At 51.8% G+C, this 13,623-nt stretch overlaps 1 protein-coding gene across 1 annotated transcript in view; it reads right to left on the bottom strand.

Moving 5' to 3' along the window:
- The window catches only part of PTPN23 (protein tyrosine phosphatase non-receptor type 23), a 59,226-nt gene that overhangs the window by 32,497 nt on the left and 13,106 nt on the right, over positions 1-13,623 (bottom strand). Inside the window, exons 3-10 of the mRNA XM_088463977.1 lie at positions 11,988-12,064; positions 10,324-10,373; positions 5,264-5,395; positions 4,410-4,490; positions 820-951; positions 566-613; positions 399-455; positions 251-309 (exon numbers count right to left, since the gene is read on the bottom strand). Coding sequence (XP_088320103.1) covers positions 251-309; positions 399-455; positions 566-613; positions 820-951; positions 4,410-4,490; positions 5,264-5,395; positions 10,324-10,373; positions 11,988-12,064 — 636 coding nt within the window. The remainder of the gene's footprint in view (positions 1-250; positions 310-398; positions 456-565; positions 614-819; positions 952-4,409; positions 4,491-5,263; positions 5,396-10,323; positions 10,374-11,987; positions 12,065-13,623) is intronic.

Here is a 13,623-nt window from a genome sequence, read left to right as displayed (position 1 = left end):
TTAAGGTTTGTGTTTAACGTAAGCAAACCCATAACAGTGACCTCCCCAGAACATTTTGCCAGTCGGGTGGCTTTAAGTAGTGGCCAGGTGGGGGCACTGTAATCTGGCTGGACACTGATATAATGGTGCCCAGACACAAGGCACATCTGCACCCTCCTTCTACCCGCTCTGCAATTTTCCTGCCGTCCAAACTGTAGGGGAGACGATGAGAAGAACGAGGATAGACAGAAAATGACCCTTTGGCACTTACTTTCCGCCAATCACATCCATGGTGAAGCGCAGAGCATCCTGTACCGTGGAGGGCTGGCCCTGAGACGGCGAGAGGTCACATTGTGGTTACTATAAGCCGCTGGTGAGTGTAATCGGCTCGTACGCCGGGGCGGGGGATCATTTCTTACCTTGGACTGTTTGATGGCTTCATTCAGTTTGTCTAAAGCACTCTGTAAATAGGCAACCTGTAAATGTGAAAGGCAAAGTTATCAGTCGCATCAGACTCAGACCTCCCCCCCCTCCCCATCTTAGAGGGGAATTAAGAGGTAAGAGGTACAAGTCTGTGTGCACTCACCTGCTCCCCGTATTTCTGCTGCTCCTCCGCCTGCTTTCCCATGTGCAGCTATGGAGACAAAAGCTCGTTATACAACATTACATTAAGCTCTAACTGGTGTTTCCTGCAAGGACAATGAGATAAACCCAAATGTGAGACCCCGGAGATCTCTCTGATGTAACAGGGTCCCACTGATCCACAACAGCTAATTCAGAAATTTGTCACATTGCGCTGACCGTGGAATTAGGGCATTGTGCCACAAATAGCCGACTTACATGAGCAATGGCTGCAAAGTAGTAAATCTTCATCTGCACCAGCTTCTTCCAGTCCTTCTGGATCTTCCCAAGCAGAGAGGCCGTATCAGAGTTCTCCAGGGCCCGGCAGGCTTCCTTGTAATAATCTACCACCTAAGAGGCAGAATAACATTAGGTGATTCGCAGTGATTTGTACATTGTACAGGAGCAGAGGGAATGATAAGGGATGAGGATAGGAGCAGAGGGAATGATAAGAGATGAGGATAGGAGCAGAGGGAATGATAAGAGATGAGGATAGGAGCAGAGGGAATGATAAGAGATGAGGACAGGAGCAGAGGGAATGATAAGAGATGAGGATAGGAGCAGAGGGAATGATAAGAGATGAGGATAGGAGCAGAGGGAATGATAAGAGCCGGGGGATAGGAGCAGAGGGAATGATAAGAGCCGGGGATAGGAGCAGAGGGAATGATAAGAGCCGGGGGATAGGAGCAGAGGGAATGATAAGAGCCGGGGATAGGAGCAGAGGGAATGATAAGAGCCGGGGATAGGGGCAGAGGGAATGATAAGAGATGAGGATAGGAGCAGAGGGAATGATAAGAAATGAGGATAGGAGCAGAGGGAATGATAAGAGCCGGGGGATAGGAGCAGAGGGAATGATAAGAGCCGGGGATAGGAGCAGAGGGAATGATAAGAGCCGGGGGATAGGAGCAGAGGGAATGATAAGAGCCGGGGATAGGAGCAGAGGGAATGATAAGAGCCGGGGATAGGGGCAGAGGGAATGATAAGAGCCGGGGATAGGAGCAGAGGGAATGATAAGAGCCGGGGATAGGAGCAGAGGGAATGATAAGAGCTGGGGATAGGAGCAGAGGGAATGATGAGAGGAGGATAGGAGCAGAGGGAATGATAAGAGATGGGGATAGGAGCAGAGGAAATGATAAGAGATGAGGATAGGAGCAGATGGGAATGATAAGAGATGAGGATAGGAGCAGATGGGAATGAGAAGAGATGAGGATAGGGGCAGAGGGAATGATAAGAGATGAGGATAGGGGCAGATGGGAATGATAAGAGATGAGGATAGGAGCAGAGGGAATGATATGAGCTGGGGATAGGAGCAGAGGGAATGATAAGGGATAGGAGCAGAGGGAATGATAAGAGCCGGGGATAGGAGCAGAGGGAATGATAAGAGATGAGGATAGGAGCAGATGGGAATGATAAGAGATGAGGATAGGAGCAGATGGGAACGATAAGAGATGAGGATAGGAGCAGAGGGAATGATAAGAGATGAGGATAGGAGCAGAGGGAAGGATAAGAGATGAGGATAGGAGCAGAGGGAATGATAAGAGCCGGGGATAGGAGCAGAGGGAATGATAAGAGCCGGGGATAGGAGCAGAGGGAATGATAAGAGATGGGGATAGGAGCAGAGGGAATGATAAGAGATGGGGATAGGAGCAGAGGGAATGATGAGAGGAGGATAGGAGCAGAGGGAATGATAAGAGATGGGGATAGGAGCAGAGGGAATGATAAGAGATGGGGATAGGAGCAGAGGGAATGATAAGAGATGGGGATAGGAGCAGAGGGAATGATGAGAGGAGGATAGGAGCAGAGGGAATGATAAGAGATGGGGATAGGAGCAGAGGGAATGATAAGAGCCGGGGATAGGAGCAGAGGGAATGATAAGAGCCGGGGATAGGAGCAGAGGGAATGATAAGAGCCGGGGATAGGAGCAGAGGGAATGATAAGAGCCGGGGATAGGAGCAGAGGGAATGATAAGAGCTGGGGATAGGAGCAGAGGGAATGATGAGAGGAGGATAGGAGCAGAGGGAATGATAAGAGATGGGGATAGGAGCAGAGGAAATGATAAGAGATGAGGATAGGAGCAGATGGGAATGATAAGAGATGAGGATAGGAGCAGATGGGAATGATAAGAGATGAGGATAGGAGCAGAGGGAATGATAAGAGATGAGGATAGGGGCAGAGGGAATGATAAGAGATGAGGATAGGGGCAGATGGGAATGATAAGATATGAGGATAGGAGCAGAGGGAATGATATGAGCTGGGGATAGGAGCAGAGGGAATGATAAGGGATAGTAGCAGAGGGAATGATAAGAGCCGGGGATAGGAGCAGAGGGAATGATAAGAGATGAGGATAGGAGCAGATGGGAATGATAAGAGATGAGGATAGGAGCAGATGGGAACGATAAGAGATGAGGATAGGAGCAGAGGGAATGATAAGAGATGAGGATAGGAGCAGAGGGAAGGATAAGAGATGAGGATAGGAGCAGAGGGAATGATAAGAGCCGGGGATAGGAGCAGAGGGAATGATAAGAGCCGGGGATAGGAGCAGAGGGAATGATAAGAGATGGGGATAGGAGCAGAGGGAATGATAAGAGATGGGGATAGGAGCAGAGGGAATGATGAGAGGAGGATAGGAGCAGAGGGAATGATAAGAGATGGGGATAGGAGCAGAGGGAATGATAAGAGATGGGGATAGGAGCAGAGGGAATGATAAGAGATGGGGATAGGAGCAGAGGGAATGATGAGAGGAGGATAGGAGCAGAGGGAATGATAAGAGATGGGGATAGGAGCAGAGGGAATGATAAGAGCCGGGGATAGGAGCAGAGGGAATGATAAGAGCCGGGGATAGGAGCAGAGGGAATGATAAGAGCCGGGGATAGGAGCAGAGGGAATGATAAGAGCCGGGGATAGGAGCAGAGGGAATGATAAGAGCCGGGGATAGGAGCAGAGGGAATGATAAGAGCTGGGGATAGGAGCAGAGGGAATGATGAGAGGAGGATAGGAGCAGAGGGAATGATAAGAGATGGGGATAGGAGCAGAGGAAATGATAAGAGATGAGGATAGGAGCAGATGGGAATGATAAGAGATGAGGATAGGAGCAGATGGGAATGATAAGAGATGAGGATAGGAGCAGAGGGAATGATAAGAGATGAGGATAGGGGCAGAGGGAATGATAAGAGATGAGGATAGGGGCAGATGGGAATGATAAGATATGAGGATAGGAGCAGAGGGAATGATATGAGCTGGGGATAGGAGCAGAGGGAATGATAAGGGATAGTAGCAGAGGGAATGATAAGAGCCGGGGATAGGAGCAGAGGGAATGATAAGAGATGAGGATAGGAGCAGAGGGAATGATAAGAGATGAGGATAGGAGCAGATGGGAACGATAAGAGATGAGGATAGGAGCAGAGGGAATGATAAGAGATGGGGATAGGAGCAGAGGGAATGATGAGAGGAGGATAGGAGCAGAGGGAATGATAAGAGATGGGGATAGGAGCAGAGGGAATGATAAGAGATGGGGATAGGAGCAGAGGGAATGATAAGAGATGGGGATAGGAGCAGAGGGAATGATGAGAGGAGGATAGGAGCAGAGGGAATGATAAGAGATGGGGATAGGAGCAGAGGGAATGATAATAGCCGGGGATAGGCGCAGAGGGAATGATGAGAGGAGGATAGGAGCAGAGGGAATGATAAGAGATGGGGATAGGAGCAGAGGGAATGATAATAGCCGGGGATAGGCGCAGAGGGAATGATAAGAGATGAGGATAGGGGCAGAGGGAATGATAAGAGAGGAGGATAGGAGCAGATGGGATCACCTGAGCACTGATTCTGGCTACTAGGAAGCTCTTCCTGTTATCTAGCATGGATTTCTCCAGTAGACACTCCTGGGCCTGGCCCTAAAGGAAAGGACGTACAGTACACATTAAATGTTTAGGCACAACACACACACGATAAGCACACACTGTATTACAGAATGAAGCTTTGCGAGTCACTAAAGCCTTAAAGTCACCTTGTAAGACTTCTCTCTTATCGGCCGCTCCAGGCAGACAGGAAGGTATATACTCCCAGGTATGTATCTTCCCCCTACAATTAGTTTTCTACAAAGTATTGTCATACTAACTAGGCTCCTGACATAATGTGTGAGTCCTATATATACATACACAATGATCAGCCATAACGTTATAACTACTGACAGGGGAAGTGATTATCTCCTTACAATTGCACCTGGTGGGGAGGGAAGGCTTGCCCATCTGGTCTGATCACACAGAACAGCTACTGTAGCACAAATATCTGAGAATAGAAAGGTGTCAGAACACACAGAGCATCACAGCTTGCTGCTTTTAGGGTCCATAGGGCTCCGCACACCAGTCCGAGTGCCCATGCTGATCCCTATTCACCGCTGATTGAGCATCAGGACTGGACTACGGAACAATGGAAGGTGGTGGCCTGGTCTGATGAATCACGTTTTCTTTTACAGGATCTGCTGCTAACGTCTATGTGCCAGATGCCGCAGGTCACCTTCACAGGTCAGAGCGGTTTTGGCAGCACAAGGGGGACCTACACAATATTAGGCAGGTGGTTTTAATGTTCAGGCTGATCCGTGCAGAGTAAGAAGTGGTTGCTGCATCTGGTATATAGTCATCAGTAATACGGAGCCAGTCATGCTCACCAGCATCAGGTTTATATTCAGGTTCAGGATTTGGTGACTCATGTCCACACTGTACGAATGAGCAAAGTGGTCGCGCAGATAGGAGAAGGCTCCGGCCGCACACTGGAAGTGAGTGCATGAAATCTTCATCCCCTGCAACAGAAAACCACACGAGACTCAAAAGGAATACTGACCGACCCAATGTTCTGTGTTTTATCACTAACCCATGACGTCACTAACCCATGACGTCACTTTCCTGGGGAGGTGGCTCCTCCTCTATGTAAGTACTAGGACACTGTTCTATAGGACATGCACTGTGCACGCGTCCTGACTGCCAGGAGACGCAGAGCAAATATGGACACAGAGAGGCAATTTTGATGGGCATATCTGGGTAGTAACAGGGGGGTGGCTAGCCTGGCGCGGGCGTGTCGTGGTCAGTTACACTGACACATGCAGCCATGTTCGGACGGAGAAATTGCACAACCATAGGGCTGGTGCGATCTCCGATGGTGCAAATAAAGATGGAATTGTGGCTGCGTAAAGAGACGCAGTGGTGGCAGTAATTGCGCCCACCTCTAAATGAGCCCCACAGGGTGGTGACTAGGGAGCCCTGCTGTCCTGTAGCGTAAACTAGTCGCAACTGTGTCATGTAACCAACCGTGTATACAATTAATATGGATGCAAAGGATACACGTCAGAGACATGATACACGTCAGAGACATGGAATAATACTCTGGCGCCTCATTCAGCTGAGAGCACATTGGGGGCCTGACATAGGGTCAACACTTCCTATTGTAACACGAAGGCACAAGAGCTGGACACACGCAACTGTCAGCCATTATGGGAATCTCCGAGTCTGTCACCTTCCAGCAGCATCTGCACCTGTAGCTGAGAGCATTTAACTTGGCGTTTGCTCGTAGGTTAAAGGTTTCAAGGGTGTGACGTGGGCGACATCGCCGGCTATTCCGAGGTGAGAATATGCCAAGGACATGGCTGCTGCAAATGTACGAGGACAGGGATGACGGCTGCCCTCACATGTGGATGGGTGGGGCTGGTGCAAATGTACGAGGACAGGGATGACGGCTGCCCTCACATGTGGATGGGTGGGGCTGGTGCAAATGCACGAGGACAGGGATGACGGCTGCTCTCACATGTGGATGGGTGGGGCTGCTGCACATGTACGAGGACAAGGATGACGGCTGCTCTCACATGTGGATGGGTGGGGCTGGTGTAAATGCACAAGGACGACGGCTGCTCTCACATGTGCATGGGTGGGGCTGGTGCAAATGCACAAGGACGACGGCTGCTCTCACATGTGCATGGGTGGGGCTGGTGGAAATGCACAAGGACGACGGCTGCTCTCACATGTGCATGGGTGGGGCTGGTGCAAATGCACGAGGACAGGGATGACGGCTGCTCTCACATGTGGATGGGTGGGGCTGGTGCAAATGCACAAGGACAGGGATGACGGCTGCTCTCACATGTGGATGGGTGGGGCTGGTGCACATGCACAAGGACAGGGATGACGGCTGCTCTCACATGTGGATGGGTGGGGCTGGTGCAAATGCACGAGGACAGGGATGATGGCTGCTCTCACATGTGGATGGGTGGGGCTGGTGTACATGCACAAGGACGACGGCTGCTCTCACATGTGGATGGGTGGGGCTGGTGCAAATGCACGAGTACAGGGATGACGGCTGCTCTCACATGTTGATGGGTGGGGCTGGTGCAAATGCACGAGGACAGGGATGATGGTTGCTCTCACATGTGGATGGGTGGGGCTGGTGCAAATGCACGAGGACAGGGATGACGGCTGCTCTCACATGTGCATGGGTGGGGCTGGTGCAAATGCACGAGGACAGGGATGACGGCTGCTCTCACATGTGGATGGGTGGGGCTGGTGCAAATGCACGAGGACAGGGATGACGGCTGCTCTCACATGTGGATGGGTGGGGCTGGTGCACATGCACAAGGACAGGGATGACGGCTGCTCTCACATGTGGATGGGTGGGGCTGGTGCAAATGCACAAGGACGACGGCTGCTCTCACATGTGGATGGGTGGGGCTGGTGCAAATGCACGAGGACAGGGATGACGGCTGCTCTCACATGTTGATGGGTGGGGCTGGTGCAAATGCACGAGGACAGGGATGATGGTTGCTCTCACATGTGGATGGGTGGGGCTGCTGCACATGTACGAGGACAAGGATGACGGCTGCTCTCACATGTGGATGGGTGGGGCTGGTGTAAATGCACAAGGACGACGGCTGCTCTCACATGTGCATGGGTGGGGCTGGTGCAAATGCACAAGGACGACGGCTGCTCTCACATGTGCATGGGTGGGGCTGGTGGAAATGCACAAGGACGACGGCTGCTCTCACATGTGCATGGGTGGGGCTGGTGCAAATGCACGAGGACAGGGATGACGGCTGCTCTCACATGTGGATGGGTGGGGCTGGTGCAAATGCACAAGGACAGGGATGACGGCTGCTCTCACATGTGGATGGGTGGGGCTGGTGCACATGCACAAGGACAGGGATGACGGCTGCTCTCACATGTGGATGGGTGGGGCTGGTGCAAATGCACGAGGACAGGGATGATGGCTGCTCTCACATGTGGATGGGTGGGGCTGGTGTACATGCACAAGGACGACGGCTGCTCTCACATGTGGATGGGTGGGGCTGGTGCAAATGCACGAGTACAGGGATGACGGCTGCTCTCACATGTTGATGGGTGGGGCTGGTGCAAATGCACGAGGACAGGGATGATGGTTGCTCTCACATGTGGATGGGTGGGGCTGGTGCAAATGCACGAGGACAGGGATGACGGCTGCTCTCACATGTGCATGGGTGGGGCTGGTGCAAATGCACGAGGACAGGGATGACGGCTGCTCTCACATGTGGATGGGTGGGGCTGGTGCAAATGCACGAGGACAGGGATGACGGCTGCTCTCACATGTGGATGGGTGGGGCTGGTGCACATGCACAAGGACAGGGATGACGGCTGCTCTCACATGTGGATGGGTGGGGCTGGTGCAAATGCACAAGGACGACGGCTGCTCTCACATGTGGATGGGTGGGGCTGGTGCAAATGCACGAGGACAGGGATGACGGCTGCTCTCACATGTTGATGGGTGGGGCTGGTGCAAATGCACGAGGACAGGGATGATGGTTGCTCTCACATGTGGATGGGTGGGGCTGGTGTAAATGCACAAGGACGACGGCTGCTCTCACATGTGGATGGGTGGGGCTGGTGCAAATGCACGAGGACAGGGATGATGGCTGCTCTCACATGTGGATGGGTGGGGCTGGTGTACATGCACAAGGACGACGGCTGCTCTCACATGTGGATGGGTGGGGCTGGTGCAAATGCACGAGTACAGGGATGACGGCTGCTCTCACATGTTGATGGGTGGGGCTGGTGCAAATGCACGAGGACAGGGATGATGGTTGCTCTCACATGTGGATGGGTGGGGCTGGTGCAAATGCACGAGGACAGGGATGACGGCTGCTCTCACATGTGCATGGGTGGGGCTGGTGCAAATGCACGAGGACAGGGATGACGGCTGCTCTCACATGTGGATGGGTGGGGCTGGTGCAAATGCACGAGGACAGGGATGACGGCTGCTCTCACATGTGGATGGGTGGGGCTGGTGCACATGCACAAGGACAGGGATGACGGCAGCTCTCACGTGTGGATGGGTGGGGCTGGTGCAAATGCACGAGGACAGGGATGATGGCTGCTCTCACATGTGGATGGGTGGGGCTGGTGTAAATGCACAAGGACGACGGCTGCTCTCACATGTGGATGGGTGGGGCTGGTGCAAATGCACGAGGACAGGGATGACGGCTGCTCTCACATGTTGATGGGTGGGGCTGGTGCAAATGCACGAGGACAGGGATGATGGTTGCTCTTACATGTGGATGGGTGGGGCTGGTGTAAATGCACAAGGACGACGGCTGCTCTCACATGTGGATGGGTGGGGCTGGTGCAAATGCACGAGGACAGGGATGACGGCTGCTCTCACATGTGGATGGGTGGGGCTGGTGCAAATGCACGAGGACAGGGATGATGGCTGCTCTCACATGTGGATGGGTGGGGCTGGTGTACATGCACAAGGACGACGGCTGCTCTCACATGTGGATGGGTGGGGCTGGTGCAAATGCACGAGGACAGGGATGACGGCTGCTCTCACATGTGGATGGGTGGGGCTGGTGCACATGCACAAGGACAGGGATGACGGCTGCTCTCACATGTGGATGGGTGGGGCTGGTGCAAATGCACGAGGACAGGGATGATGGCTGCTCTCACATGTGGATGGGTGGGGCTGGTGTAAATGCACAAGGACGACGGCTGCTCTCACATGTGGATGGGTGGGGCTGGTGCAAATGCACGAGGACAGGGATGACGGCTGCTCTCACATGTTGATGGGTGGGGCTGGTGCAAATGCACGAGGACAGGGATGATGGTTGCTCTCACATGTGGATGGGTGGGGCTGGTGTAAATGCACAAGGACGACGGCTGCTCTCACATGTGGATGGGTGGGGCTGGTGCAAATGCACGAGGACAGGGATGACGGCTGCTCTCACATGTGGATGGGTGGGGCTGGTGCAAATGCACGAGGACAGGGATGACGGCTGCCCTCACATGTGGATGGGTGGGGCTGGTGCACATGCACAAGGACAGGGATGACGGCTGCTCTCACATGTGGATGGGTGGGGCTGGTGCAAATGCACGAGGACAGGGATGACGGCTGCTCTCACATGTGGATGGGTGGGGCTGGTGCACATGCACAAGGACAGGGATGACGGCTGCTCTCACATGTGGATGGGTGGGGCTGGTGCATATGCATAGATACAACTAGGATGTACAGAGAAATACAAATATATGTCCGCGGCTGCTATGTGGCCAGATTTACAACAAGCAGCAAGCAAAGCTCTTAATCAGGCCCTGGGTGCTGCGCTGTCCTCCATTGCCTGGACTCGGAGGATGAATTGTAGATTACCAGGGAACCCAACCTCTCTCTACTCTGATATTTATCCAAATGCACAGTAATTCCATAAGCAGAATGCAGACACATTACCTCCTCCGAGACTCTCTTGTCCATAGCCCCCAGCATCGAGTGTAAGGCTCCTATAGGAGACAAGACAGGGTTATACAGCTGCTGGTAACACATACAGACAGGTGAGCACAGAGTGTAACAGTGTAAGGCTCCTATAGGAGACATGACAGGATTATACAGCCGCTGGTAACACATATAGACAGGTGAGCACAGAGTGTGACAGTGTAAGGCTCCTATAGGAGACATGACAGGGTTATACAGCCGCTGGTAACACATACAGACAGGTGAGCACAGAGTAACAGTGTAAAGCTCCTATAGGAGACATGACAGGGTTATACAGCCGCTGGTAACACATACAGACAGGTGAGCACAGAGTAACAGTGTAAGGCTCCTATAGGAGACATGACAGGGTTATACAGCTGCTGGTAACACATACAGACAGGTGAGCACAGAGTGTGACAGTGTAAGGCTCCTATAGGAGACATGACAGGGTTATACAGCCGCTGGTAACACATACAGACAGGTGAGCACAGAGTGTAACAGTGTAAGGCTCCTATAGGAGACATGACAGGGTTATACAGCCGCTGGTAACACATACAGACAGGTGAGCACAGAGTAACAGTGTAAGGCTCCTGTAGGAGACATGACAGGATTATACAGCCGCTGGTAACACATACAGACAGGTGAGCACAGAGTGTGACAGTGTAAGGCTCCTATAGGAGACAAGACAGGGTTATACAGCCGCTGGTAACACATACAGACAGGTGAGCACAGAGTGTAACAGTGTAAGGCTCCTATAGGAGACATGACAGGGTTATACAGCCGCTGGTAACACATACAGACAGGTGAGCACAGAGTGTAACAGTGTAAGGCTCCTGTAGGAGACATGACAGGATTATACAGCCGCTGGTAACACATACAGACAGGTGAGCACAGAGTGTGACAGTGTAAGGCTCCTATAGGAGACAAGACAGGGTTATACAGCTGCTGGTAACACATACAGACAGGTGAGCACAGAGTAACAGTGTAAGGCTCCTATAGGAGACATGACAGGGTTATACAGCCGCTGGTAACACATACAGACAGGTGAGCACAGAGTGTAACAGTGTAAGGCTCCTATAGGAGACATGACAGGGTTATACAGCCGCTGGTAACACATACAGACAGGTGAGCAAAGAGTGTGACAGTGTAAGGCTCCTATAAGAGACATGACAGGGTTATACAGCCGCTGGTAACACATACAGACAGGTGAGCACAGAGTAACAGTGTAAGGCTCCTATAGGGGACATGACAGGGTTATACACCCGCTGGTAACACATACAGACAGGTGAGCACAGAGTAACAGTGTAAGGCTCCTATAGGAGACATGACAGGGTTATACAGCCGCTGGTAACACATACAGACAGGTGAGCACAGAGTAACAGTGTAAGGCTCCTATAGGAGACATGACAGGGTTATACAGCCGCTGGTAACACATACAGACAGGTGAGCACAGAGTAACAGTGTAAGGCTCCTATAGGAGACATGACAGGGTTATACAATTGAGGACAAAACGTTGGCACTAAGACCTGCATATGATCGTGTGTGTGTATGATAATGCCTTTTGGGGGCATCATACTCTCTGACAGATACAGCAGTCACCTATGAAGAGGCTGGGAGCGAGCAGAAGCGAAAGTGCCCCTTACCCAGGTTGTACAGGACGCAGGCCTGCTCATACTTGATGTCAGCGTGAGTCACGGATTTCCCGGAGAAGATTTCAGTCCTGAGGAGAGAAACGGAGAAGCTTATAGTTGTGCGGGGATTCAGAAAATGACCATAAGAGGCCAGAGCCGTAACCGGCCCATGGTTACTAATGTACAAAACAAGAGGAACCATGAATAATAGTCACAGACACTGACCTAAGCTCCATGAATTTATCTGACAGATGTAAGAGTCTAATTACAGCAACACGCCCTCTCCCGTGACACCCCCTCTCCCGTGACACCCCCTCTCCCGTGACACCCCCTCTCCCGTGACATAGTCAGTCAGTGCAGTGTTATGGAGGAGTAATTGACATACACTTCTATAGCATCTCTGTGTGTTCCCTAGAGAGGGTAACACCTGGTATTTATTGGTATACATTAATTATCTATACAGACAACCTGCCAGTGTCCCCTCAGATTGTATTACTCTTTATATATACGATGCCAGTGTACCCTCACATAATGAGAGAAATGGTAAGAACTTACCTTTGTTATCTCTCTTTCTTCGAAGTCCATAGGGTCCACAGGGAGACCCTGGGGTTTAGGTGATGGCAAGGACATCCGGGCACCATGCAGTTAAAAATATTTTACTCCCAGGATGCACTGGGCCTCTCCCTATACCCCACCCCCGAGCCAGAGGCACCTCAGTTCGTAGCAAGTCAAAGGCCGGAGGAGGATAAAATAGAGAGAGAAGAAAGTCTGGAACACTCAAGAATCACTTCTCACGTAGGAGGAGATGGAAAAAACAGTGACCAGAGCGAAGCCCATCTGAAGCCAGGTGCGTCAGGGTGGGTGCCCTGTGGACCCAATGGACTTCGAAGAAAGAAAGATAAAGGTAAGTTCTTACCATCTCTCTCATTATCTTCTTCAGGGTTCATAGGCTCCACAGAGAGACCTTGGGGATGTCCCAAAGCAGTCCTTTTAAGGGTGTGAATGCTCCTGTGCTGAGAGGAGAATCCGCCGCCCAAAGGAAGTATCCTGAGAGGCAAAGGTATCAAATGCATAGAACCTTAAAAAGGTCTAGACAGAAGACCACGTGGCCGCCTTACACAGCTGAACAGCCGAGCCACCACGGTGAGCAGCCCACGAGGGACCCACAGACCGAGTAGAACGAGCGGTAACAGAGGGCGGAACAGGAAGGCCCTCCTGAGTGTAAGCTTCGGAGATAGTCATACGTAGCGACTGCCCCTGAAAGAGAATACATTGATTTTAAACAAACCTCCACCTTCCAATCCGTAGTATCCTTTAAGGAAGAAATGCACTTTTGATTAAGCACGTCACATGAGAAATCCACCGCAGGAGGCGATTCCCATTTGGTATGTTCCTCAGGGAAGGGATAGTCATAAGCCAGGCATCTTTGAGGCTGATATCGCTTCCCAGGCGATTTCCACGCCACTTCCATGTGCTCCACTAGCTGATCAGATAAAGGAAATACCACAGTAGTAACCTTTATGTCCTTGATTAGAGCTGGTGGTTCGTCCTCCTCTATGACTAGGGCCGAACGGACAGCACGTATCAGAGGCGGAATATTGATCTTAGACCTAGATTCCGCCTCTCACGGAGAGGGCTCAGAGTCATC

Source organism: Taudactylus pleione, unplaced genomic scaffold (assembly GCF_031769625.1).
Source record: "Taudactylus pleione unplaced genomic scaffold, aTauple2 ptg001542l, whole genome shotgun sequence".
NCBI classification, from domain to species: Eukaryota; Metazoa; Chordata; class Amphibia; order Anura; family Myobatrachidae; genus Taudactylus; species Taudactylus pleione.
This window is presented reverse-complemented; position numbering and strand designations above follow the sequence as displayed.